This window comes from Heptranchias perlo, unplaced genomic scaffold, assembly GCF_035084215.1.
Source record: "Heptranchias perlo isolate sHepPer1 unplaced genomic scaffold, sHepPer1.hap1 HAP1_SCAFFOLD_258, whole genome shotgun sequence".
NCBI classification, from domain to species: Eukaryota; Metazoa; Chordata; class Chondrichthyes; order Hexanchiformes; family Hexanchidae; genus Heptranchias; species Heptranchias perlo.
The window spans coordinates 61,546-86,281 of record NW_027139270.1 but is presented as its reverse complement, the minus strand read 5'-3'; the positions used below and the strand labels follow the sequence as shown (position 1 = coordinate 86,281).

Sequence of the window (24,736 nt, the reverse complement as noted above, 5' to 3'; positions counted from 1 at the left end):
ATCTAAACCCCTTCCCCCAGTATATAAACACTTTCCCCCAGTATATAAACACCTTCCCCCAGTATATAAACACTTTCCCCCAGTATATAAACACCTTCCCCCAGTATATAAACACTTTCCCCCAGTATATGAACACCTTCCCCCAGTATCTAAACCCCTTCCCCCAGTATCTGAACACTTTCCCCCAGTATCTAAACACCTTCCCCCAGTATCTAAACCCCTTCCCCCAGTATCTGAACACCTTCCCCCAGTATCTAAACACCTTCCCCCAGTATCTAATCCCCTTCCCCCAGTATCTGAACACCTTCCCCCAGTATCTAAACCCCTTCCCCCAGTATCTGAACACCTTCCCCCAGTATATAAACACCTTCCCCCAGTATATAAACCCCTTCCCCCAGTATATAAACACCTTCCCCCAGTATCTAAACACCTTCCCCCAGTATCTAAACACTTTCCCCCAGTATCTAAACACCTTCCCCCAGTATATAAACACCTTCCCCCAGTATATAAACACCTTCCCCCAGTATATAAACACCTTCCCCCAGTATCTAAACACCTTCCCCCAGTATATAAACACTTTCCCCCAGTATATAAACACTTTCCCCCAGTATCTAAACACCTTCCCCCAGTATATAAACCCCTTCCCCCAGTATATAAACACCTTCCCCCAGTATATAAACACCTTCCCCCAGTATATAAACACCTTCCCCCAGTATATAAACACCTTCCCCCAGTATCTAAACACCTTCCCCCAGTATATAAACACCTTCCCCCAGTATCTAAACACTTTCCCCCAGTATATAAACACCTTCCCCCAGTATATAAACCCCTTCCCCCAGTATATAAACACCTTCCCCCAGTATATAAACCCCTTCCCCCAGTATCTAAACACCTTCCCCCAGTATATAAACCCCTTCCCCCAGTATATAAACACCTTCCCCCAGTATATAAACACTTTCCCCCAGTAGCTAAACACCTTCCCCCAGTATCTAAACCCCTTCCCCCAGTATATAAACCCCTTCCCCCAGTATCTAAACACCTTCCCCCAGTATATAAACACCTTCCCCCAGTATCTAAACACCTTCCCCCAGTATATAAACACCTTCCCCCAGTATATAAACACTTTCCCCCAGTAGCTAAACACCTTCCCCCAGTAGCTAAACACCTTCCCCCAGTATCTAAACCCCTTCCCCCAGTATCTAAACACCTTCCCCCAGTATCGAAACACCTTCCCCCAGTATATAAACACCTTCCCCCAGTATATAAACACTTTCCCCCAGTATATAAACACCTTCCCCCAGTATCAAAACACCTTCCCCCAGTATATAAACACCTTCCCCCAGTATATAAACACCTTCCCCCAGTATCTAAACCCCTTCCCCCAGTATCTAAACACTTTCCCCCAGTATCTAAACACCTTCCCCCAGTATATAAACACCTTCCCCCAGTATCAAAACACCTTCCCCCAGTATATAAACACCTTCCCCCAGTATATAAACCCCTTCCCCCAGTGTATAAACCCCTTCCCCCAGTGTATAAACACCTTCCCCCAGTATATAAACACCTTCCCCCAGTATCAAAACACCTTCCCCCAGTATCTAAACACCTTCCCCCAGTATATAAACACCTTCCCCCAGTATATAAACCCCTTCCCCCAGTGTATAAACCCCTTCCCCCAGTATATAAACACCTTCCCCCAGTATCAAAACACCTTCCCCCAGTATCTAAACACCTTCCCCCAGTATATAAACACCTTCCCCCAGTATATAAACACCTTCCCCCAGTGTATAAACCCCTTCCCCCAGTGTATAAACCCCTTCCCCCAGTGTATAAACACCTTCCCCCAGTATATAAACACCTTCCCCCAGTATCAAAACACCTTCCCCCAGTATCTAAACACCTTCCCCCAGTATATAAACACCTTCCCCCAGTATATAAACACCTTCCCCCAGTATATAAACCCCTTCCCCCAGTGTATAAACCCCTTCCCCCAGTGTATAAACACCTTCCCCCAGTATATAAACACCTTCCCCCAGTATATAAACCCCTTCCCCCAGTATATAAACACTTTCCCCCAGTATATAAACACCTTCCCCCAGTATATAAACCCCTTCCCCCAGTATCTAAACACTTTCCCCCAGTATATAAACACCTTCCCCCAGTATATAAACACCTTCCCCCAGTATATAAACACCTTCCCCCAGTATCTAAACACCTTCCCCCAGTATATAAACACTTTCCCCCAGTATATAAACACCTTCCCCCAGTATATAAACACCTTCCCCCAGTATATAAACACCTTCCCCCAGTATATAAACACCTTCCCCCAGTATCTAAACACCTTCCCCCAGTATATAAACACCTTCCCCCAGTATCTAAACACCTTCCCCCAGTATATAAACACTTTCCCCCAGTATATAAACACCTTCCCCCAGTATATAAACACCTTCCCCCGGTATCTAAACACTTTCCCCCAGTATCTGAACACCTTCCCCCAGTATCTAAACCCCTTCCCCCAGTATATAAACACTTTCCCCCAGTATATAAACACCTTCCCCCAGTATATAAACACTTTCCCCCAGTATATAAACACCTTCCCCCAGTATATAAACACTTTCCCCCAGTATCTGAACACCTTCCCCCAGTATCTAAACACCTTCCCCCAGTATCTAAACCCCTTCCCCCAGTATCTGAACACTTTCCCCTAGTATCTAAACACCTTCCCCCAGTATCTAAACCCCTTCCCCCAGTATCTGAACACCTTCCCCCAGTATCTAAACACCTTCCCCCAGTATCTAAACCCCTTCCCCCAGTATCTGAACACCTTCCCCCAGCATCTAAACCCCTTCCCCCAGTATCTGAACACCTTCCCCCAGTATATAAACACCTTCCCCCAGTATATAAACACCTTCCCCCAGTATATAAACACCTTCCCCCAGTATATAAACCCCTTCCCCCAGTATCTGAACACCTTCCCCCAGTATATAAACACCGTCCCCCAGTATCTAAACCCCTTCCCCCAGTATAAAAACACCTTCCCCCAGTATATAAACACCTTCCCCCAGTATATAAACACCTTCCCCAAGTATATAAACCCCTTCCCCCAGTATCTGAACACCTTCCCCCAGTATATAAACACCTTCCCCCAGTATCTAAACCCCTTCCCCCAGTATATAAACACCTTCCCCCAGTATCTGAACCCCTTCCCCCAGTATCTAAACACCTTCCCCCAGTATATAAACCCCTTCCCCCAGTATATAAACACCTTCCCCCAGTAAATAAACACCTTCCCCCAGTATCCAAACCCCTTCCCCCAGTATATAAACCCCTTCCCCCAGTATATAAACCCCTTCCCCCAGTATATAAACACCTTCCCCCAGTGTATAAACACCTTCCCCCAGTATATAAACACCTTCCCCCAGTATCCAAACCCCTTCCCCCAGTATATAAACCCCTTCCCCCAGTATATAAACCCCTTCCCCCAGTATATAAACACCTTCCCCCAGTATATAAACCCCTTCCCCCAGTATACAAACACCTTCCCCCAGTATATAAACACCTTCCCCCAGTATCCAAACCCCTTCCCCCAGTATATAAACCCCTTCCCCCAGTATATAAACCCCTTCCCCCAGTATATAAACCCCTTCCCCCAGTATATAAACACCTTCCCCCAGTATATAAACACCTTCCCCCAGTATATAAACACCTTCCCCCAGTATATAAACACCTTCCCCCAGTATATAAACCCCTTCCCCCAGTATATAAACACCTTCCCCCAGTATATAAACACCATCCCCCAGTATCCAAACCCCTTCCCCCAGTATATAAACCCCTTCCCCCGGTATATAAACCCCTTCCCCCAGTATATAAACACCTTCCCCCAGTATATAAACACTTTCCCCCAGTATATAAACACTTTCCCCCAGTATATAAACACTTTCCCCCAGTATCTAAACACCTTCCCCCAGTATATAAACACTTTCCCCCAGTATATAAACACTTTCCCCCAGTATCTAAACACCTTCCCCCAGTATATAAACCCCTTCCCCCAGTATATAAACACCTTCCCCCAGTATATAAACACCTTCCCCCAGTATATAAACACCTTCCCCCAGTATCTAAACACCTTCCCCCAGTATATAAACACATTCCCCCAGTATCTAAACACTTTCCCCCAGTATATAAACACCTTCCCCCAGTATATAAACCCCTTCCCCCAGTATATAAACACCTTCCCCCAGTATATAAACCCCTTCCCCCAGTATCTAAACACCTTCCCCCAGTATATAAACCCCTTCCCCCAGTATATAAACACCTTCCCCCAGTATATAAACACTTTCCCCCAGTAGCTAAACACCTTCCCCCAGTATCTAAACCCCTTCCCCCAGTATATAAACCCCTTCCCCCAGTATCTAAACACCTTCCCCCAGTATATAAACACCTTCCCCCAGTATCTAAACACCTTCCCCCAGTATCTAAACACCTTCCCCCAGTATCGAAACACCTTCCCCCAGTATATAAACACTTTCCCCCAGTATATAAACACCTTCCCCCAGTATATAAACACCTTCCCCTAGTATATAAACACCTTCCCCCAGTATCAAAACACCTTCCCCCAGTATATAAACACCTTCCCCCAGTATCTAAACCCCTTCCCCCAGTATCTAAACACTTTCCCCCAGTATCTAAACACCTTCCCCCAGTATCAAAACACCTTCCCCCAGTATATAAACACCTTCCCCCAGTATCAAAACACCTTCCCCCAGTATATAAACACCTTCCCCCAGTATATAAACCCCTTCCCCCAGTGTATAAACCCCTTCCCCCAGTGTATAAACACCTTCCCCCAGTATATAAACACCTTCCCCCAGTATCAAAACACCTTCCCCCAGTATCTAAACACCTTCCCCCAGTATATAAACACCTTCCCCCAGTATATAAACCCCTTCCCCCAGTGTATAAACCCCTTCCCCCAGTATATAAACACCTTCCCCCAGTATCAAAACACCTTCCCCCAGTATCTAAACACCTTCCCCCAGTATATAAACACCTTCCCCCAGTATATAAACACCTTCCCCCAGTGTATAAACCCCTTCCCCCAGTGTATAAACCCCTTCCCCCAGTGTATAAACACCTTCCCCCAGTATATAAACACTTTCCCCCAGTATATAAACACCTTCCCCCAGTATCAAAACACCTTCCCCCAGTATCTAAACACCTTCCCCCAGTATATAAACACTTTCCCCCAGTATATAAACCCCTTCCCCCAGTATATAAACACCTTCCCCCAGTATATAAACACCTTCCCCCAGTATATAAACCCCTTCCCCCAGTGTATAAACCCCTTCCCCCAGTGTATAAACACCTTCCCCCAGTATATAAACACCTTCCCCCAGTATATAAACCCCTTCCCCCAGTGTATAAACCCCTTCCCCCAGTGTATAAACACCTTCCCCCAGTATATAAACACCTTCCCCCAGTATCAAAACACCTTCCCCCAGTATATAAACACCTTCCCCCAGTATATAAACACCTTCCCCCAGTATCAAAACACCTTCCCCCAGTATATAAACACCTTCCCCCAGTATCAAAACACCTTCCCCCAGTATATAAACACCTTCCCCCAGTGTATAAACACCTTCCCCCAGTATCAAAACACCTTCCCCCAGTATATAAACACCTTCCCCCAGTATATAAACACCTTCCCCCAGTATATAAACACCTTCCCCCAGTATTTTAACACCTTCCCCCAGTATATAAACACTTTCCCCCAGTATATAAACACCTTCCCCCAGTATATAAACACCTTCCCCCAGTATATAAACACCTTCCCCCAGTATATAAACACCTTCCCCCAGTATATAAACACCTTCCCCCAGTATATAAACCCCTTCCCCCAGTATATAAACCCCTTCCCCCAGTGTATAAACCCCTTCCCCCAGTGTATAAACACCTTCCCCCAGTATATAAACACCTTCCCCCAGTATATAAACCCCTTCCCCCAGTGTATAAACCCCTTCCCCCAGTATATAAACCCCTTCCCCCAGTATATAAACACCTTCCCCCAGTATATAAACCCCTTCCCCCAGTATATAAACACCTTCCCCCAGTATATAAACACCTTCCCCCAGTATATAAACACCTTCCCCCAGTATATAAACACCTTCCCCCAGTATATAAACACCTTCCCCCAGTATATAAACACCTTCCCCCAGTATATAAACACCTTCCCCCAGTATATAAACACCATCCCCCAGTATATAAACCCCTTCCCCCAGTATCTAAACACCTTCCCCCAGTATATAAACCCCTTCCCCCAGTATATAAACACCTTCCCCCAGTATATAAACACCTTCCCCCAGTATATAAACACCTTCCCCCAGTATATAAACACCTTCCCCCAGTATCTAAACCCCTTCCCCCAGTATATAAACACCTTCCCCCAGTATATAAACACCTTCCCCCAGTATATAAACACCTTCCCCCAGTATATAAACACTTTCCCCCAGTATCTAAACCCCTTCCCCCAGTATATAAACACCTTCCCCCAGTATATAAACACTTTCCCCCAGTATCTAAACACTTTCCCCCAGTATATAAACACCTTCCCCCAGTATATAAACACCTTCCCCCAGTATCTAAACACTTTCCCCCAGTATCTAAATCCCTTCCCCCAGTATCTAAACACCTTCCCCCAGTATATAAACACCTTCCCCCAGTATATAAACACCTTCCCCCAGTATATAAACACCTTCCCCCAGTATCTAAACACTTTCCCCCAGTATCTAAATCCCTTCCCCCAGTATATAAACACCTTCCCCCAGTATATAAACACCTTCCCCCAGTATATAAACACCTTCCCCCAGTATCTAAACACTTTCCCCCAGTATATAAACACCTTCCCCCAGTATATAAACACCTTCCCCCAGTATCTAAACACTTTCCCCCAGTATCTAAATCCCTTCCCCCAGTATCTAAACACCTTCCCCCAGTATCTAAACACCTTCCCCCAGTATCTAAACACTTTCCCCCAGTATATAAACACTTTCCCCCAGTATATAAACACTTTCCCCCAGTATCTAAACACCTTCCCCCAGTATCTAAACACCTTCCCCCAGTATCTAAACACTTTCCCCCAGTATCTAAACCCCTTCCCCCAGTATCTAAACACTTTCCCCCATATCTAAACACCTTCCCCCAGTATCTAAACACTTTCCCCCAGTATCTAAACCCCTTCCCCCAGTATCTAAACATCTTCCCCCAGTATATAAACACTTTCCCCCAGTATATAAACACTTTCCCCCAGTATATAAACACCTTCCCCCAGTATATAAACACCTTCCCCCAGTATATAAACATCTTCCCCCAGTATATAAACATCTGCCCCCAGTATATAAACACCTTCCCCCAGTATATAAACCCCTTCCCCCAGTATATAAACCCCTTCCCCCAGTATATAAACCCCTTCCCCCAGTATATAAACCCCTTCCCCCAGTATATAAACACCTTCCCCCAGTATATAAACCCCTTCCCCCAGTATATAAACCCCTTCCCCCAGTATATAAACCCCTTCCCCCAGTATATAAACACCTTCCCCCAGTATATAAACCCCTTCCCCCAGTATATAAACCCCTTCCCCCAGTATATAAACCCCTTCCCCCAGTATATAAACCCCTTCCCCCAGTATATAAACCCCTTCCCCCAGTATATAAACACCTTCCCCCAGTATCTAAACACTTTCCCCCAGTATATAAACACCTTCCCCCAGTATCTAAACACCTTCCCCCAGTATCTAAACACTTTCCCCCAGTATCTAAACCCCTTCCCCCAGTATCTAAACACCTTCCCCCAGTATATAAACACCTTCCCCCAGTATCTAAACACCTTCCCCCAGTATATAAACACTTTCCCCCAGTATATAAACACTTTCCCCCAGTATCTAAACACCTTCCCCCAGTATCTAAACACTTTCCCCCAGTATCTGAACACCTTCCCCCAGTATCTAAACCCCTTCCCCCAGTATCTAAACACTTTCCCCCAGTATCTAAACCCCTTCCCCCAGTATCTAAACACTTTCCCCCAGTATCTAAACACTTTCCCCCAGTATCTAAACACCTTCCCCCAGTATCTAAACACTTTCCCCCAGTATCTAAACCCCTTCCCCCAGTATCTAAACCCCTTCCCCCAGTATCTAAACACTTTCCCCCAGTATCTAAACACCTTCCCCCAGTATCTAAACACTTTCCCCCAGTATCTAAACCCCTTCCCCCAGTATCTAAACATCTTCCCCCAGTATATAAACACCTTCCCCCAGTATATAAACACCTTCCCCCAGTATATAAACACCTTCCCCCAGTATATAAACACCTTCCCCCAGTATATAAACATCTTCCCCCAGTATATAAACATCTTCCCCCAGTATATAAACACCTTCCCCCAGTATATAAACCCCTTCCCCCAGTATATAAACACTTTCCCCCAGTATATAAACACCTTCCCCCAGTATATAAACATCTTCCCCCAGTATATAAACACCTTCCCCCAGTATATAAACCCCTTCCCCCAGTATATAAACCCCTTCCCCCAGTATATAAACACCTTCCCCCAGTATCTAAACACCTTCCCCCAGTATATAAACCCCCTCACTGGTCAATGATGCTTGCCCCTGTCCATAATTGAGGAACAACAGAGGAGCTATTCCACTACTGGGTGTGTACTACAGACCAGCAAATAGTGGGAAGGAGATAGAGGAGAACACTTGCAGGCACATTACAGAAAGATGCAAGAACTAGAGAGCAGTGATAATGGGGGACTTCAATTACCCCAATATAGACTGGGACAGTAACAGGGTAAAGGGCAAAGAGGGGAGGGATTCCTGAAATGTGTTCAAGAGAACTTTCTGGAACAGTGTGTTTCCAGCCCAACCAGGAAGGAAGCAGAGCTGGATCTAGTACTGGGAATGAAGTGGGGCAGGTGGGGCATGTTTCAGTGAGGGAGCATTTGGGAAACAGTGATCATAATATCATCAGGAGGGGAGGAAAAAGAATGGGAGAGCAATAATGATAGGGGATTCCATCATAAGGGGAACAGATAGGCGTTTCTGCAGCCGCAAACGTGACTCCAGGATGGTATGTTGCCTCCCTGGTGCTCGGGTCAAGGATGTCACGGAGCGGCTGCAGGACATTCTGAAGGGAGAGGGTGAACAGCCAGTAGTCGTGGTCCATATCGGTACCAACGACATGGGTAAAAAAAGGGATGAGGTCCTGCAAGCAGAATATGGGGAGTTAGGAGATAAATTAAAAAGCAGGACCTCTAAGGTAGTAATCTCAGGATTACTCCCAATGCCACGTGCTAGCGAGAGCAGAAATAGGAGAATAGACCAGATGAATGCGTGGCTTGAGAGATGGTGTCGGAGGGAGGGTTTAAATTCCTGAGGCGTTGGGACCGATTCTGGGAAAGGCGGGACCTGTACAAGCTGGACGGGCTGCACCCAAGCAGAACCGGGACCAATATCCTCATGGGGGCAGTTGCTAGTTCTGTTGGGGAGGGTTTAAACTAGTATGGCAGGGGGATGGGAACCAAAGGGCAGGTACAGATAGGACAAATTCAGACCAGGAAACGGGAAGTAGAAAAGCAGTTAGTGACGTAGTTAGTGACTCAGAAAGGCAAAAGAAGCAAAGATTAAATAGAGTTCAGCACAGGAATTTGATGGGGTTAAAGGGTATATACTTCAATGCAAGGAGTATTACAGATAAAGCAGATGAGCTAAGGGCACAGATAGACACATGGCAGCACGATATCGTTGCTATAATGGAAACCTGGCTTAAAGAGGGGGATAATTGGCAGCTCAATATCCCTGGATATAGAGTTTTCAGGCAGGATAGAGTGGGTGATAAAAAAGGAGGGGGGGTAGCATTATTGGTTAAAGAATCAATTCCAGTTGTGAGAAGGGATCATAGAATCATAGAATCATAGAAGTTTACAACATGGAAACAGGCCCTTCGGCCCAACATAGAGTCATAGAGTTATACAGCACGGATAGAGGCCCTTCGGCCCATCGTGTCCGCGCCGGCCATCAAGCCCTGTCTACTCTAATCCCATATTCCAGCATTTGGTCCGTAGCCTTGTATGCTATGGCATTTCAAGTGCTCATCCAAATGCTTCTTGAATGTTGTGAGGGTTCCTGCCTCCACAACATGTCCATGTCGCCCAGTTTATACCACTAAGCTAGTCCCAATTGCCTGCACTTGGCCCATATCCCTCTATACCCATCTTACCCACGTAACTGTCCAAATGCTTTTTAAAAGACAAAATTGTACCCGCCTCTACTACTGCCTCTGGCAGCTCGATCCAGACACTCACCACCCTTTGAGTGAAAAAATTGCCCCTCTGGACCCTTTTGTATCTCTCCCCTCTCACCTTAAATCTATGTCCCCTTGTTTTAGACTCCCCGACCTTTGAGAAATCTTGTATGTTTCAATAAGATCTCCTCTCATTCTATCTCCCTCTCGCTATTCGGGGGTCTATAGTTCACTCCTAGTAATGTGACTGCCCCTTTTTCATTTCTTAGCTCAACCCATATGGCCTCGATTGATGATCGAGGCCCGCGGCCCCCCCTGCCCGGGACGGCCCCCCCTGCCCCGGAACGGCCCCCCCCGTCCGGGACGGCCCCCCCTGCCCGCGGCCCCCCCTGCCCGGGACGGCCCCCTCATGCCCGGGACGGCCCCCTGACCCCCCTGCCCACGGCCCCCTGCCCGCGCCCCCCCCCTGCCCGCGGCCCGCCCTGCCCGCGGCCCCCCTGCCCGCGGCCCCCCTGCCCGCGGCCCCCCCCTGCCCACGGCCCCCCTGCCCGCGGGCCCACTGCCCGCGGCCCCCCCCTGCCCACGGCCCCCCTGCCCGGGACGGCCCCCCGCTGCCCGGGACGGCCCCCCCTGCCCGCGGCCCCCCCTGCCCGGGACGGCCCCCCCCCTGCCCGGGACGGCCCCCTGCCCACGGCCCCCTGCCTGCGCCCCCCCTGCCCGCGGCCCCCCCCGCCCACGGCCCCCGCTGCCCGCGCCCCCCTGCCCGCGGCCCCCCCCTGCCCGCATCCCCCCCCCTGCCCGCGGCCCCCCCTGCCCGCGGCCCCCCCTGCCCGCGCCCCCCCTGCCTGCGGCCCCCCCCTGCCCACGACCCCCCCTGCCCGCATCCCCCCCCTGCCCGCATCCCCCCACTGCCCGCGGCCCCCCCTGCCCGCGGCACCCCCTGCCCGCGCCCCCCCTGCCCACGACCCCCCCTGCCCGGGACGGCCCCCCCTTGTATAGAATGTTAGTCTCACCCTGAGTTGTTGCTGCTGAAGGATCTGGTTGATCACGCTGATGCCTGATTGGCTGCTGTTTCCATGTCCACAGGTTCCTGTCCTGATTGGTAGATGTTCCGTTCTGTAGATGATGTGACGATTCTCCTCTCTGATTGGCTCCAGGTAATAACTGTCAATCGTATCCACGACAACAAGCCCACTGCATCATGGGACAACAACAACCACCTGCATTTGTCTCGTGCTTTGGACACTCAATGCCCGGAGTCAGCTGACCATCGGAGCAATGGGAGTCTTTCAGAAGGGAGATTGAGACCATACAATGGCAACATGTTCCCGTAAAGGTCAAGGGTGGTTCCAAGAACTCCAGGGAACCTTGGATGTCAGGGGATATACGAGAATGGATTAGGAAAAAAAGGAGGGCTTTTGGCAGATACAAAAGGCTAAAGACAGAGGAAGCCCCAGAGGAGTACACAAAGTGCAGGGGGATACTTAAAAAAGAAATTAGGAGATCAAGGAGGGGCCATGAAATAACACTGGCGAGCAAAATAAAGGAAAATCCTAAGATGTTTTATAAGTATATTAAGGGTAAGAGGATAACTAGGGAAAAAATAGGGCCCATTAGGGACAAAAATGGCAATCTGTGTGTGGAGCCGGCAGATGTAGGAGGGGTTCTAAATGAATTTTTTGCATCTGTTTTCACTATGGAGAAGGACGATGTAGACATAGAAATACGGCAGGGGGACTGTGATATACTCGAACATATTAACATCGAGCGGGAGGAGGTATTGGCGGTTTTAGCAGGCCTAAAAATGGATAAATCCCCAGGCCCGGACGAAATGTATCCCAGGCTACTGTGTGAGGCAAAGGAGGAGATTGCGGGGGCTCTGACACATATATTCAGAACCTCTCTGGCCACAGGGGATGTGCCAGAGGACTGGAGAACCGCTAATGTAATACCATTATTCAAGAAGGGGAGTAGGGAAAACCCGGGGAACTACAGGCCAGTGAGCCTAACATCAGTGGTAGGAAAATTATTGGAAAAAATTCTGAAGGACAAAATTAGTCTCCACTTGGAGAAGCAAGGATTAATCAGGGATAGTCAACATGGCTTTGTCAAGGGAAGATCATGTCTGACTAATTTGATTGAATTTTTTGAGGGGGTGACTCGGCGTGTGGATGAGGGTAACGCAGTGGATGTGGTATACATGGATTTCAGTAAGGCCTTCGATAAAGTCCCCCACAGGAGACTGGTCAAGAAGGTACGAGCCCATGGAATCCAGGGTGCCTTGGCACTTTGGATACAAAACTGGCTTAGTGGCAGAAGGCAGAGGGTGATGGTCGAAGGTTGTTTTTGTGACTGGAAGCCTGTGGCCAGTGGGGTACCACAGGGATCGGTGCTGGGTCCCTTGCTGTTTGTGGTCTACATTAATGACTTGGATATGAATGTAAAAGGTATGATCAGTAAGTTCGCTGATGATACAAAGATTGGTAGGGTGGTAAATAGCGAGGAGGATAGCCTCAGTCTGCAGGACGATATAGATGGGTTGGTCAGATGGGCGGAACAGTGGCAAATGGAATTTAACCCGGAAAAGTGCGAGGTGATGCACTTTGGAGGGACTAACAAGGCAAGGGAATACACAATGAATGGGAGGACCCTAGGCAAGACAGAGGGTCAGAGGGATCTTGGTGTGCAAGTTCACAGATCCCTGAAGGTGGCGGAACAGGTAGATAAGGTGGTAAAGAAGGCATATGGGATACTAGCCTTTATTAGCCGAGGCATAGACTATAAGAGCAAGGAGGTTATGATGGAGCTGTATAAAACACTGGTTAGGCCACAGCTGGAGTACTGTGTGCAGTTCTGGTCGCCACACTACAGGAAGGATGTGATCGCTTTGGAGAGGGTGCAGAGGAGATTCACCAGGATGTTACCAGGGCTGGAGCGCTTCAGCTATGAAGAGAGACTGGGAAGATTGGGTTTGTTTTCCTTGGAGCAGAGGAGGCTGAGGGGGGACATGATTGAGGTGTACAAAATTATGAGGGGCACAGATAGGATGGATACTAAGGAGCTTTTTCCCTTCGTTGAGGGTTCTATAACAAGGGGACATAGATTCAAGGTGAAAGGCGGGAGGTTGAGAGGGGATTTGAGAAAGAACTTTTTCACCCAGAGGGTGGTTGGAGTCTGGAACTCACTGTCTGAAAGGGTTGTGGAGGCAGGAACCCTCACAACATTCAAGAAGCATTTGGATGAGCACTTGAAATGCCATAGCATACAAGGCTACGGACCAAATGCTGGAATATGGGATTAGAGTAGACAGGGCTGATGGCCGGCGCGGACACGATGGGCCGAAGGGCCTCTATCCGTGCTGTATAACTCTATGACTCTATGACCAATCGGAGACTCGGAACCCCTCCCCCTCCTCGCCTGCAGCCATTGGCTCACAACATTGCAAATTCCACCCATCACCCCGTCCGAGAGAAGCCTGTGATTGGAGCAGACTCGAGACCCTCCCCTGCCCACAGACCCTCCCCCTGCCCACAGACCCTCTGCACTGCCCCTCCCCACAGACCATCCCCACGGGCCACTGTCCCTCCCCAGTGACTACAGACTCTCTGCAGTGACTCTCCCCTCCGCCCAACGCCCTCCGTCCATTGCCCTCCGCCCAACGCCCTCCGTCCATTGCCCTCCGCCCAACGCCCTCCGTCCATTGCCCTCCGCCCAACACCCTCCGCCCAACACCCTCCGTCCATTGCCCTCCGTCCATTGCCCTCCGCCCAACACCCTCCGTCCATTGCCCTCCGTCCATTGCCCTCCGCCCAACACCCTCCGTCCATTGCCCTCCGTCCATTGCCCTCCGCCCAACACCCTCCGTCCATTGCCCTCCGTCCATTGCCCTCCGCCCAACGCCCTCCGCCCAACACCCTCCGTCCATTGCCCTCTGTCCATTGCCCTCCGCCCAACGCCCTCCGTCCATTGCCCTCTGTCCATTGCCCTCCGCCCAACGCCCTCCGTCCATTGCCCTCCGCCCAACGCCCTCCGTCCATTGCCCTCCGTCCATTGCCCTCCACCCAACGCCCTCCGCCCAACACCCTCCGTCCATTGCCCTCTGTCCATTGCCCTCCGCCCAACGCCCTCCGTCCATTGCCCTCCGTCCATTGCCCTCCACCCAACGCCCTCCGCCCAACGCCCTCCGTCCATTGCCCTCCGCCCATTGCCCTCCACCCAACGCCCTCCGCCCAACGCCCTCCGCCCAACGCCCTCCGTCCATTGCCCTCCGTCCATTGCCCTCCACCCAACGCCCTCCGCCCAACGCCCTCCGCCCATTTCCCTCCGCCCACTGCCCGCCGTCTTATGTACTCCGCCCATTGCCCTCTGCCCTCCCTCCTATGGCTGCAAGGGTTCCAAGCATTGGAGATTTGGTTCTCACCTGACCCCAGAGCAGAGGCTCAGCACCAGCCATGATTCTCCGTGACCCCTCACGTGACCCTGGTACAGACAGTGCTCCTGTACAGACACAAACACAGACTCAGCTCATCATTAACCATGATTGGTTACCTCCATGTCATCACACCAATCACACTGCTCACTTCTGATCTCAGCTCGGATGACAATTTGGCCCCACTGACCCCTGGGTTAGAGAGAGAGGAAATCAGCCAGGGTTCCTGCTCCCGATCACTGTCCAGTGACCCCTGGGTTAGAGAGAGGGGAAATCAGCCAGGGTTCCTGCTCCCAATCACTGTCCAGTGACCCCTGGGTTAGAGAGAGGGGAAATCAGCCAGGGTTCCTGCTCCCGATCACTGTCCAGTGACCCCTGGGTTAAAGAGAGGGGGAAATCAGCCAGGGTTCCTGCTCCCGATCACTGTCCAGTGACCCCTGGGTTAGAGAGAGGGGGAAATCAGCCAGGGTTCCTGCTCCTGATCACTGTCCAGTGACCCCTGGGTTAGAGAGAGGGGAAATCAGCCAGGGTTCCTGCTCCCGATCACTGTCCAGTGACCCCTGGGTTAGAGAGAGGGGGAAATCAGCCAGGGTTCCTGCTCCCGATCACTGTCCAGTGACCCCTGGGTTGGAGAGAGGGGAAATCAGCCAGGGTTCCTGCTCCCGATCACTGTCCAGTGACCCCTGGGTTAGAGAGAGGGGGAAATCAGCCAGGGTTCCTGCTCCCGATCACTGTCCAGTGACCCCTGGGTTAGAGAGAGGGGAAATCAGCCAGGGTTCCTGCTCCCGATCACTGTCCAGTGACCCCTGGGTTAGAGAGAGGGGAAATCAGCCAGGGTTCCTGCTCCTGATCACTGTCCAGTGATCCCTGGGTTAGAGAGAGGGGAAATCAGCCAGGGTTCCTGCTCCTGATCACTGTCCAGTGACCCCTGGGTTAGAGAGAGGGGAAATCAGCCAGGGTTCCTGCTCCTGATCACTGTACACTGTACTCTGGGTGTATACCTGTGCACTGTACTCCGGGTGTATACCTGTACACTGTACTCCGGGTGTATACCTGTACTCCGGGTGTATACCTGTACTCCGGGTGTATACCTGTACTCCGGGTGTATACCCGTACGCAGTACTCCAGGTGTAAACCCATACACAGTACTTCGGGTGCAAACCTGTACTGCACACAGTACTCCAGATGTAAACCTGTGCACTGTACTCCGTGTGTATACCTGTACACTGTACTCTGGGTGTATACCTGTACTCTGTACTCCGGGTGTACACTGTACTCCGGGTGTATACCTGTACTCCGGGTGTAAACCCGTACACAGTACTCCGGGTGTAAACCCGTACACAGTACTCCGGGTGTAAACCCGTACACAGTACTCCGGGTGTATTAAGAACATAAGAACATAAGAAATAGGAGCAGGAGTAGGCCAATCGGCCCCTCGAGCTTGCTCCGCCATTCAATAAGATCATGGCTGATCTGATCCTAACCTCAAATCTAAATTCATGTCCAATTTCCTGCCCGCTCCCCGTAACCCCTAATTCCCTTTACTTCTAGGAAACTGTCTATTTCTGTTTTAAATTTATTTAATGATGTAGCTTCCACAGCTTCCTGGGGCAGCAAATTCCACAGACCCACCACCCTCTGAGTGAAGAAGTTTCTCCTCATCTCAGTTTTGAAAGAGCAGCCCCTTATTCTAAGATTATGCCCCCCAGTTCTAGTTTCACCCATCCTTGGGAACATCCTTACCGCATCCACCCGATCAAGCCCCTTCACAATCTTATATGTTTCAATAAGATCGCCTCTCATTCTTCTGAACTCCAATGAGTGGAGTCCCAATCTACTCAACCTCTCCTCATATGTCCGCCCCCTCATCCCCGGGATTAACCGAGTGAACCTTCTTTGTACTGCCTCGAGAGCAAGTATGTCTTTTCTTAAGTATGGAGACCAAAACTGTATGCAGTATTCCAGGTGCGGTCTCACCAATACCTTATATAACTGCAGCAATACCTCCTTGTTTTTATATTCTATCCCCCCAGCAATAAAAGCCAACATTCCGTTGGCCTTCTTGATCACCTGCTGCACCTGCATACTAACTTTTTGATTTTCTTGCACTCGGACCCCCAGATCCCTTTGTACTGCAGTACTTTCCAGTTTCTCGCCATTAAGATAATAACTTGCTCTCTGATTTGTCCTGCCAAAGTGCATAACCTCACATTTTCCAATATTGTATTGCATCTGCCAAATCTCCGCCCACTCACCCAGCCTGTCTATATCCCCTTGTAGGTTTTTTATGTCCTCCTCACTCTCTACTTTCCCTCCCATCTTTGTATCATCTGCAAACTTTGATATGTTACACTCGGTCCCCTCCTCCAAATCGTTAATATAGATTGTAAAGAGTTGGGGACCCAGCACCGACCCCTGCGGAACACCACTGGCTACTGGTTGCCAGTCCGAGAATGAACCATTTATCCCAACTCTCTTCTTCCTGTTAGATAACTAATCCTCCACCCATGCCAGAATATTACCCCCAATCCAGTGATTCTTTATCTTGAGCAATAATCTTTTATGTGGCACCTTGTCGAATGCCTTCTGGAAGTCCAAATACACTACGTCCACTGGTTCCCCTTTATCCACCCTGTACGTTATGTCCTCAAAGAACTCAAGCAAATTTGTCAGACATGACTTCCCCTTCGTAAAGCCATGCTGACTTTGTCCTATTAAATTATGTTTATCCAAATGTTCCGTTACTGTCTCCTTAATAATAGAATCCAAAATTTTACCCACCACAGATGTTAGGCTAACTGGTCTATAATTTCCAGCCTTCCCTCAAGACCCTAGGATGTAAGCCATCAGGTCCAGTGGATTTATTCACCTTGAGTCCCATTATTTTACTGAGTACCATCTCCTGAGTGATTTTAATCGTATTTCGCTGCTCCCCCCCCTCGAGCCCCCTGTTTGTCCAGTGTTGGGATATTCTTAGTGTCCTCTACCGTAAAGACTGAAACAAAATATTTGTTCAGCAAATCTCCGGGTGTAAACCTGTACTGTACACAGTACTCCGGGTGTATACCTATACACAGTACTCCGGGTGTAAACCTGTACTGTACACAGTACTCTGGGTGTATACCTATACACAGTACTCGGGGTGTAAACCTGTACTGTACACAGTACTCCGGGTGTAAACCTATACACAGTACTCCGGGTGTAAAACTGTACTGTACACAGTACTCCGGGTGTATACCTGTACTCTGGGTGTATACCTGTACACTGTACTCCGGGTGTATAACTGTACTCTGGGTGTAAACCTGTACACTGTACTCCGGGTGTATACCTGTGCTCCGGGTGTAAACCTGTACCCCGGGTGTAAACCTGTACACTGTACTCCGGGTGTATACCTGTACACTGGGTGTATACCTGTACTCCAGGTGTATACCTGTACTCCAGGTGTATACCTGTACTCCAGGTGTATACCTGTACTCCAGGTGTATACCTGTACACTGGGTGTAAACCTGTACACTGGGTGTATACCTGTACACAGTACTCCGGGTTTATAACTGTACTCTGGGTGTAAACCTGTACACTGTACTCCGGGTGTAAACCTGTACCCCGGGTGTAAACCTGTACTCTGGGTGTAAACCTGTACCCTGGGTGTATACCTGTACCCTGGGTGTATACCTGTACTCCGGGTGTAAACCTGTACCCCGGGTGTATACCTGTACTCCGGGTGGAGAACTGTACCCCGGGTGGAGACCTGTACTCCGGGTGGAGACCTGTACACCGGGTGTAAACCTGTACCCCGGGTGTAAACCTGTACTCCGGGTGTATACCTGTACTCCGGGTGTATACCTGTACCCCGGGTGTAAACCTGTACCCAGGGTGTATACCTGTACCCCGTGTGTATACCTGTACCCCGGGTGTATACCTGTACCCTGGGTGTATACCTGTACCCTGGGTGTATACCTGTACTCCGGGTGTAAACCTGTACCCCAGGTGTACACCTGTACCCCAGGTGTACACCTGTACTCTGGGTGTAAACCTGTACACTGTACTCCGGGTGTATACCTGTACACTGTACTCCGGGTGTATACCTGTACACTGTACTCCGGGTGTATACCTGTACACTGTACCCCGGGTGTAAACCTGTACCCCGGGTGTAAACCTGTACTCCAGGTGTACACCTGTACTCCAGGTGTACACCTGTACACTGGGTGTAAACCTGTACACTGTACTCTGGGTGTATACCTGTACACTGTACCCCGGGTGTATACCTGTACCCCAGGTGTAAACCTGTACCCCGGGTGTAAACCTGTACTCCGGGTGTATACCTGTACTCCGGGTGCATACCTGAACTGTCACTGACTCACCGTGTAATTTGGGGTAATTGTCACTCGGGTCCCATCCTCGTCGTAATGAGATTCCGTGAAACCTGAGGCAATCAGCTGACTGTAAATGAAAAAAACAGCCTCAGATTGTGTCATTTAGAGATGCTCCCCAAATCCAAACGATTCAACACTCCCACAACCCAGAGTAATTAGGAGACACTCCCAGTCATTTATAGACACTCCAAGAGCACCAGTGTAATTTAGAGACACTCCCAAAACCCAGTGTAATTTATAGACACTCACAAAATCCAATGTAATTTATAGACACTCCCAAAACCCAGTGCAGTTTGTAGAAATTCCCAAAGCCAGTGTAATTTATAGACAGTCCCAAAACCCAGTGTAATTTATAGAAATTCCCAAAACCAGTGTAATTTATAGACACTCCCAAAACCCAGTGTGATTTATAGAAATTCCCAAAACCAGTGTAATTTATAGACAGTCCCAAAACCCAGTGTAATTTATAGACACTCCCAAAACCCTGTGTGATTTATAGAAATTCCCAAAACCCAGTGTGATTTATAGAAATTCCCAAAACCAGTGTAATTTATAGACACTCCCAAAACCCAGTGTAATTTATAGACACTCCCAAAACCCAGTGTTATTTATAGACACTCCCAAAACCCAGTGTAATTTATAGACACTCCCAAAACCTAGTGTAGTTTATAGACACTCCCAAAACCCAGTGTAGTTTATAGACACTCCCAAAACCCTGTGTAATTTATAGACACTCCCAAAACCAGTGTAGTTTATAGACACTCCCAAAACCCAGTGTAGTTTATAGACACTCCCAAAACCCAGTGTAGTTTATAGACACTCCCAAAACCCAGTGTAATTTATAGACACTCCCAAAACCCAGTGTAATTTATAGACACTCCCAAAACCCAGTGTAATTGATAGTCACTCCCAAAACCAGTGTAGTTTATAGACACTCCCAAAACCCAGTGTAGTTTATAGACACTCCCAAAACCCAGTGTAGTTTATAGACACTCCCAAAACCCAGTGTAATTTATAGACACTCCCAAAACCCAGTGTAATTTATAGACACTCCCAAAACCCAGTGTAATTTATAGACACTCCCAAAACCCAGTGTAATTTATAGACACTCCCAAAACCCAGTGTAATTTATAGACACTCCCAAAACCCAGTGTAATTTATAGACACTCCCAAAACCCTGTGTGATTTATAGAAATTCCCAAAACCCAGTGTGATTTATAGAAATTCCCAAAACCAGTGTTATTTATAGACACTCCCAAAACCCAGTGTAATTTATAGACACTCCCAAAACCTAGTGTAGTTTATAGACACTCCCAAAACCCAGTGTAATTTATAGACACTCCCAAAACCCAGTGTAATTTATAGACACTCCCAAAACCCAGTGTTATTTATAGACACTCCCAAAACCCAGTGTTATTTATAGACACTCCCAAAACCCAGTGTAGTTTATAGACACTCCCAAAACCCAGTGTAATTTATAGACACTCCCAAAACCCAGTGTAATTGATAGTCACTCCCAAAACCAGTGTAGTTTATAGACACTCCCAAAACCCAGTGTAGTTTATAGACACTCCCAAAACCAGTGTAATTTATAGACACTCCCAAAACCCAGTGTAATTTATAGACACTCCCAAAACCTAGTGTAGTTTATAGACACTCCCAAAACCCAGTGTAATTTATAGACACTCCCAAAACCCAGTGTAATTTATAGACACTCCCAAAACCCAGTGTTATTTATAGACACTCCCAAAACCCAGTGTAATTTATAGACACTCCCAAAACCCAGTGTAGTTTATAGACACTCCCAAAACCCAGTGTAGTTTATAGACTCCCAAAACCCAGTGTAATTTATAGACACTCCCAAAACCCAGTGTAATTTATAGACACTCCCAAAACCCAGTGTAATTTATAGACACTCCCAAAACTCAGTGTGATTTATAGACACTCCCAAAACCCAGTGTAATTTATAGACACTCCCAAAACCCAGTGTAATTTATAGACACTCCCAAAACCCAGTGTAATTTATAGACACTCCCAAAACTCAGTGTGATTTATAGACACTCCCAAAACCCAGTGTAATTGATAGTCACTCCCAAAACCAGTGTAGTTTATAGACACTCCCAAAACCCAGTGTAGTTTATAGACACTCCCAAAACCCAGTGCAGTTTATAGACACTCCCAAAACCCAGTGTAATTTATACACTCCTCAAACCCAGTGTAATTTATAGACACTCCCAAAACCCAGTGTAATTTATAGACACTCCCAAAACCCAGTGTAATTTATAGACACTCCCAAAACCCAGTGTAGTTTATAGACACTCCCAAAACCCAGTGTAGTTTATAGACTCCCAAAACCCAGTGTAATTTATGGACACTCCCAAAACCCAGTGTGATTTATAGACACTCCCAAAACCCAGTGTAATTTATAGACACTCCTCAAACCCAGTGTAATTTATAGACACTCCCAAAACCCAGTGTAATTTATGGACACTCCCAAAACCCAGTGTAATTTACAGACACTCCCAAAACCCAGTGTAATTTATGGACACTCCCAAAACCCAGTGTAGTTTCGAGACACTCCCAAAACCCAGTGTAATTTATAGACTTGGAAATATATTGCCGTTCCTTCATCGTCGCTGGGTCAAAATCCTGGAACTCCCTTCCTAACAGCACTGTGGGAGAACCTTCACCACACGGACTGCAGCGGTTCAAGAAGGCGGCTCACCACCACCTTCTCAAGGGCAATTAGGGATGGGCAATAAATGCCGGCCTCGCCAGCGACGCCCACATCCCATGAACAAATAAAAAAAAACACTCCCAAAACCCAGTGTATTTTTTAGAATCGTAGATTCATAGAATGGCTCCAGCACAAAAGGAGGCCATTCGGCCCATCGAGCCCATGCCAGAACTTTGTAAGAGCTATCCAATTAGTCCCACTCCCCTTCTCTTTCCCCTTATCCCTGAAAATTTTCCCTCTTCAAGTATTTATCCAATTCCCTTTTGAAAGTTATTATTGAATCTGCTTCCACCGCCCTTTCAGGCAGCGCATTCCAGATCATCACAACTCACTGGCTCTGGTTCTTTTGCCAGTTACCCTAAATCTGTGTCCTCTGCTGACAGACCCTTCCGCCAATGGGAAGAGTTTCTCTTTAGAGACACACCCATGACCCGGTGTAATTTAGAGACACTCCCAGAACCCAGTGTATTTTAGAGACAGTTCCATAGCCCAATGTAATTTATAGACACTCCCAGAGGCCAGTGTAATTTATAGACACTCCCAGAGGCCAGTGTAATTTATAGACACTCCCAGAGGCCAGTGTAATTTATAGACACTCCCAGAGGCCAGTGTAATTTATAGACACTCCCAGAGGCCAGTGTAATTTATAGACACTCCCAGAGGCCAGTGTAATTTATACACACTCCCAGAGGCCAGTGTAATTGAGAGACACTCCCAGAGGCCAGTGTAATTTATACACACTCCCAGAGCCCAGTGTAATTTATAGACAGTCCCAGAACCCAGTGTAATTTATAGACACTCCCAGAGCCCAGTGTAATTTAGAGACAACAATAATAACCTGCATTTATATAGCACCTATAACATAGTAAAACATCCCAAGGTGCTTCACAGGAGCGATTATCAAACCAAATTTGACACCGAGCCACATAAGGAGAGATTAGGACAGGTGACCAAAAGCTTGGTCAAAGAGGTAGGTTTTAAGGAGGAGAGAGAGACGGAGAGGTTTAGGGAGGGAATTCCAGAGTTTAGGGCCTAGGCAGCTGAAGGCACGGCCGCCAATGGTGGAGTGATTAAAATCGGGGTTGCGCAAGAGGCCAGAATTGGAGGAGTGCAGAGATCTCGGAGGGTTGTAGGGCTGGAGGAGGTTACAGAGATAGGGAGGGGGCGAGGGTCATGGAGGGACCTAAAAACAAGGATGAGAATTTTAAAATCGAGGTGTTCCCTGACCGGGAGCCAATGTAGGTCAGTGAGCACAGGGGTGATGGTGAACGGGACTCGGTGCGAGTTAGGATACGGGCAGCAGAGCTTTGGGTGAGCTGAAGTTTATGGAGGGTGGAAGATGGGAGGCCGGCCAGGAGAGCAATGGAATAGTCCAGTCTGGAGGTAATTAAGGCAGGGATGAGGGTTTCAGCAGCAGATGAGCTGAGGCAGGGGGACGCAGAGACGGGCGATGTTACGGAGGTGGAAGTAGGTGGTCTTGATGATGGAGCGGATATGTGGTCAGAAGCTTATCTCAGGGTCAATAGGACACCACGGTTGTGAACAGTCTGGTTCAGTCTCAGACTGTGTCCAGGGAGAGGGATGGAGTCAGTGGCGAGGGAAAGGAGTTTGTAGCGGGGACCAAAGACAATGCCTTCGGCCTTCCCAATATTTAGTTGGAGGAAATTTTTGCTCATCCAGTACTGGATGTCAGACAAGCAATGTGACAGATCCGAGACAGTGTAGGGGTCGAGGAGGATGATGTAGACGAGAAACATAGAAACATAGAAAATAGGAGCAAGAGGAGGCCATTCGGCCCTTCGGGCCTGCTCCGCCATTCAAAATGATCATGGCTGATCGTCTAACTCAGTTCCCTGTTCCCGCTTTTTCCCCATATCCCTTGATCCCTTTAGCATTAAGAAATATATCTATCTCCTTCTTGAATACATCTAATGACTTGGCCTCCATTGCCTTCTGTGGTAGGGAATTCCACAGGTTCACCACCCTCTGAGTGAAGAAATTTCTCCTCATCTTGGTTCTAAATAAATTTAAAACAGAAATAGACAGTTTCCTAGAAGTAAAGGGAATTAGGGGTTATGGGGAGCGGGCAGGAAATTGGACATGAATTTAGATTTGAGGTTAGGATCAGATCAGCCATGATCTAATTGAATGGCGGAGCAGGCTCGAGGGGCCGATTGGCCTACTCCTGCTCCTGTTTCTTATGTTCTTAAATGGCATACCCCGTATCCTGAGACTGTGACCCCTGGTTCTGGACTCCCCAGCCATCGGGAACATCCTCCCTGCATCTAGTCTGTCTCGTCCTGTTAGAATTTTATATCTTTCGATGAGATCACCTCTCATTCTTCTAAACTCGAGTGAATATAGGCCTAGTCGACCCAATTCTCCTCATACGTCAGTCCTGCCATCCCAGGAATCAGTCTGGTAAACCTTCGTTGCACTCCCTCCATGGCAAGGACATCCTTCCTCAGATAAGGAGACCAAAACTGCACACAATACTCCAGATGTGGTCTCACCAAGGCCCTGTATAACTGCAGTAAGACATCCCTGCTCCTGTACTCAAATCCTCTTGCAATGAAGGCCAACATACCATTCACCTTCCTAACTGCTTGCTGCACCTGAATGCTCACTTTCAGCGACTGGTGTACAAGGACACCCAGGTCTCGTTGCACCTCCCCTTTTCCCAATCTATCACCATTCAGATAATAATCTGCCTTTCTGTTTTTACAACCAAAGTGGATAACCTCACATTTATCCACGTTATACTGCATCTGCCATGTTCTTGCCCACTCACCCAACTTGTCTAAATCACATTGGAGCCTCTTTGCATCCTCCTCACAGCTCACATTCCACCCCAGCTTTGTGTCGTCTGCAAACTTGGAAATGTTACATTTAGTTC

General features: G+C 48.3%; 1 protein-coding gene across 2 annotated transcripts in view; it reads right to left on the bottom strand.

Annotated features, from left to right (window-relative positions):
• The window catches only part of LOC137310523 (disintegrin and metalloproteinase domain-containing protein 33-like), a 382,320-nt gene that overhangs the window by 296,749 nt on the left and 60,835 nt on the right, over positions 1-24,736 (bottom strand). For both annotated transcript variants that reach the window (XM_067978293.1, XM_067978294.1), the window contains exons 4-6: positions 19,092-19,170; positions 14,722-14,798; positions 11,315-11,495 (exon numbers count right to left, since the gene is read on the bottom strand). In XM_067978293.1, the coding sequence (XP_067834394.1) occupies positions 11,315-11,495; positions 14,722-14,798; positions 19,092-19,170 (337 nt within the window). The remainder of the gene's footprint in view (positions 1-11,314; positions 11,496-14,721; positions 14,799-19,091; positions 19,171-24,736) is intronic.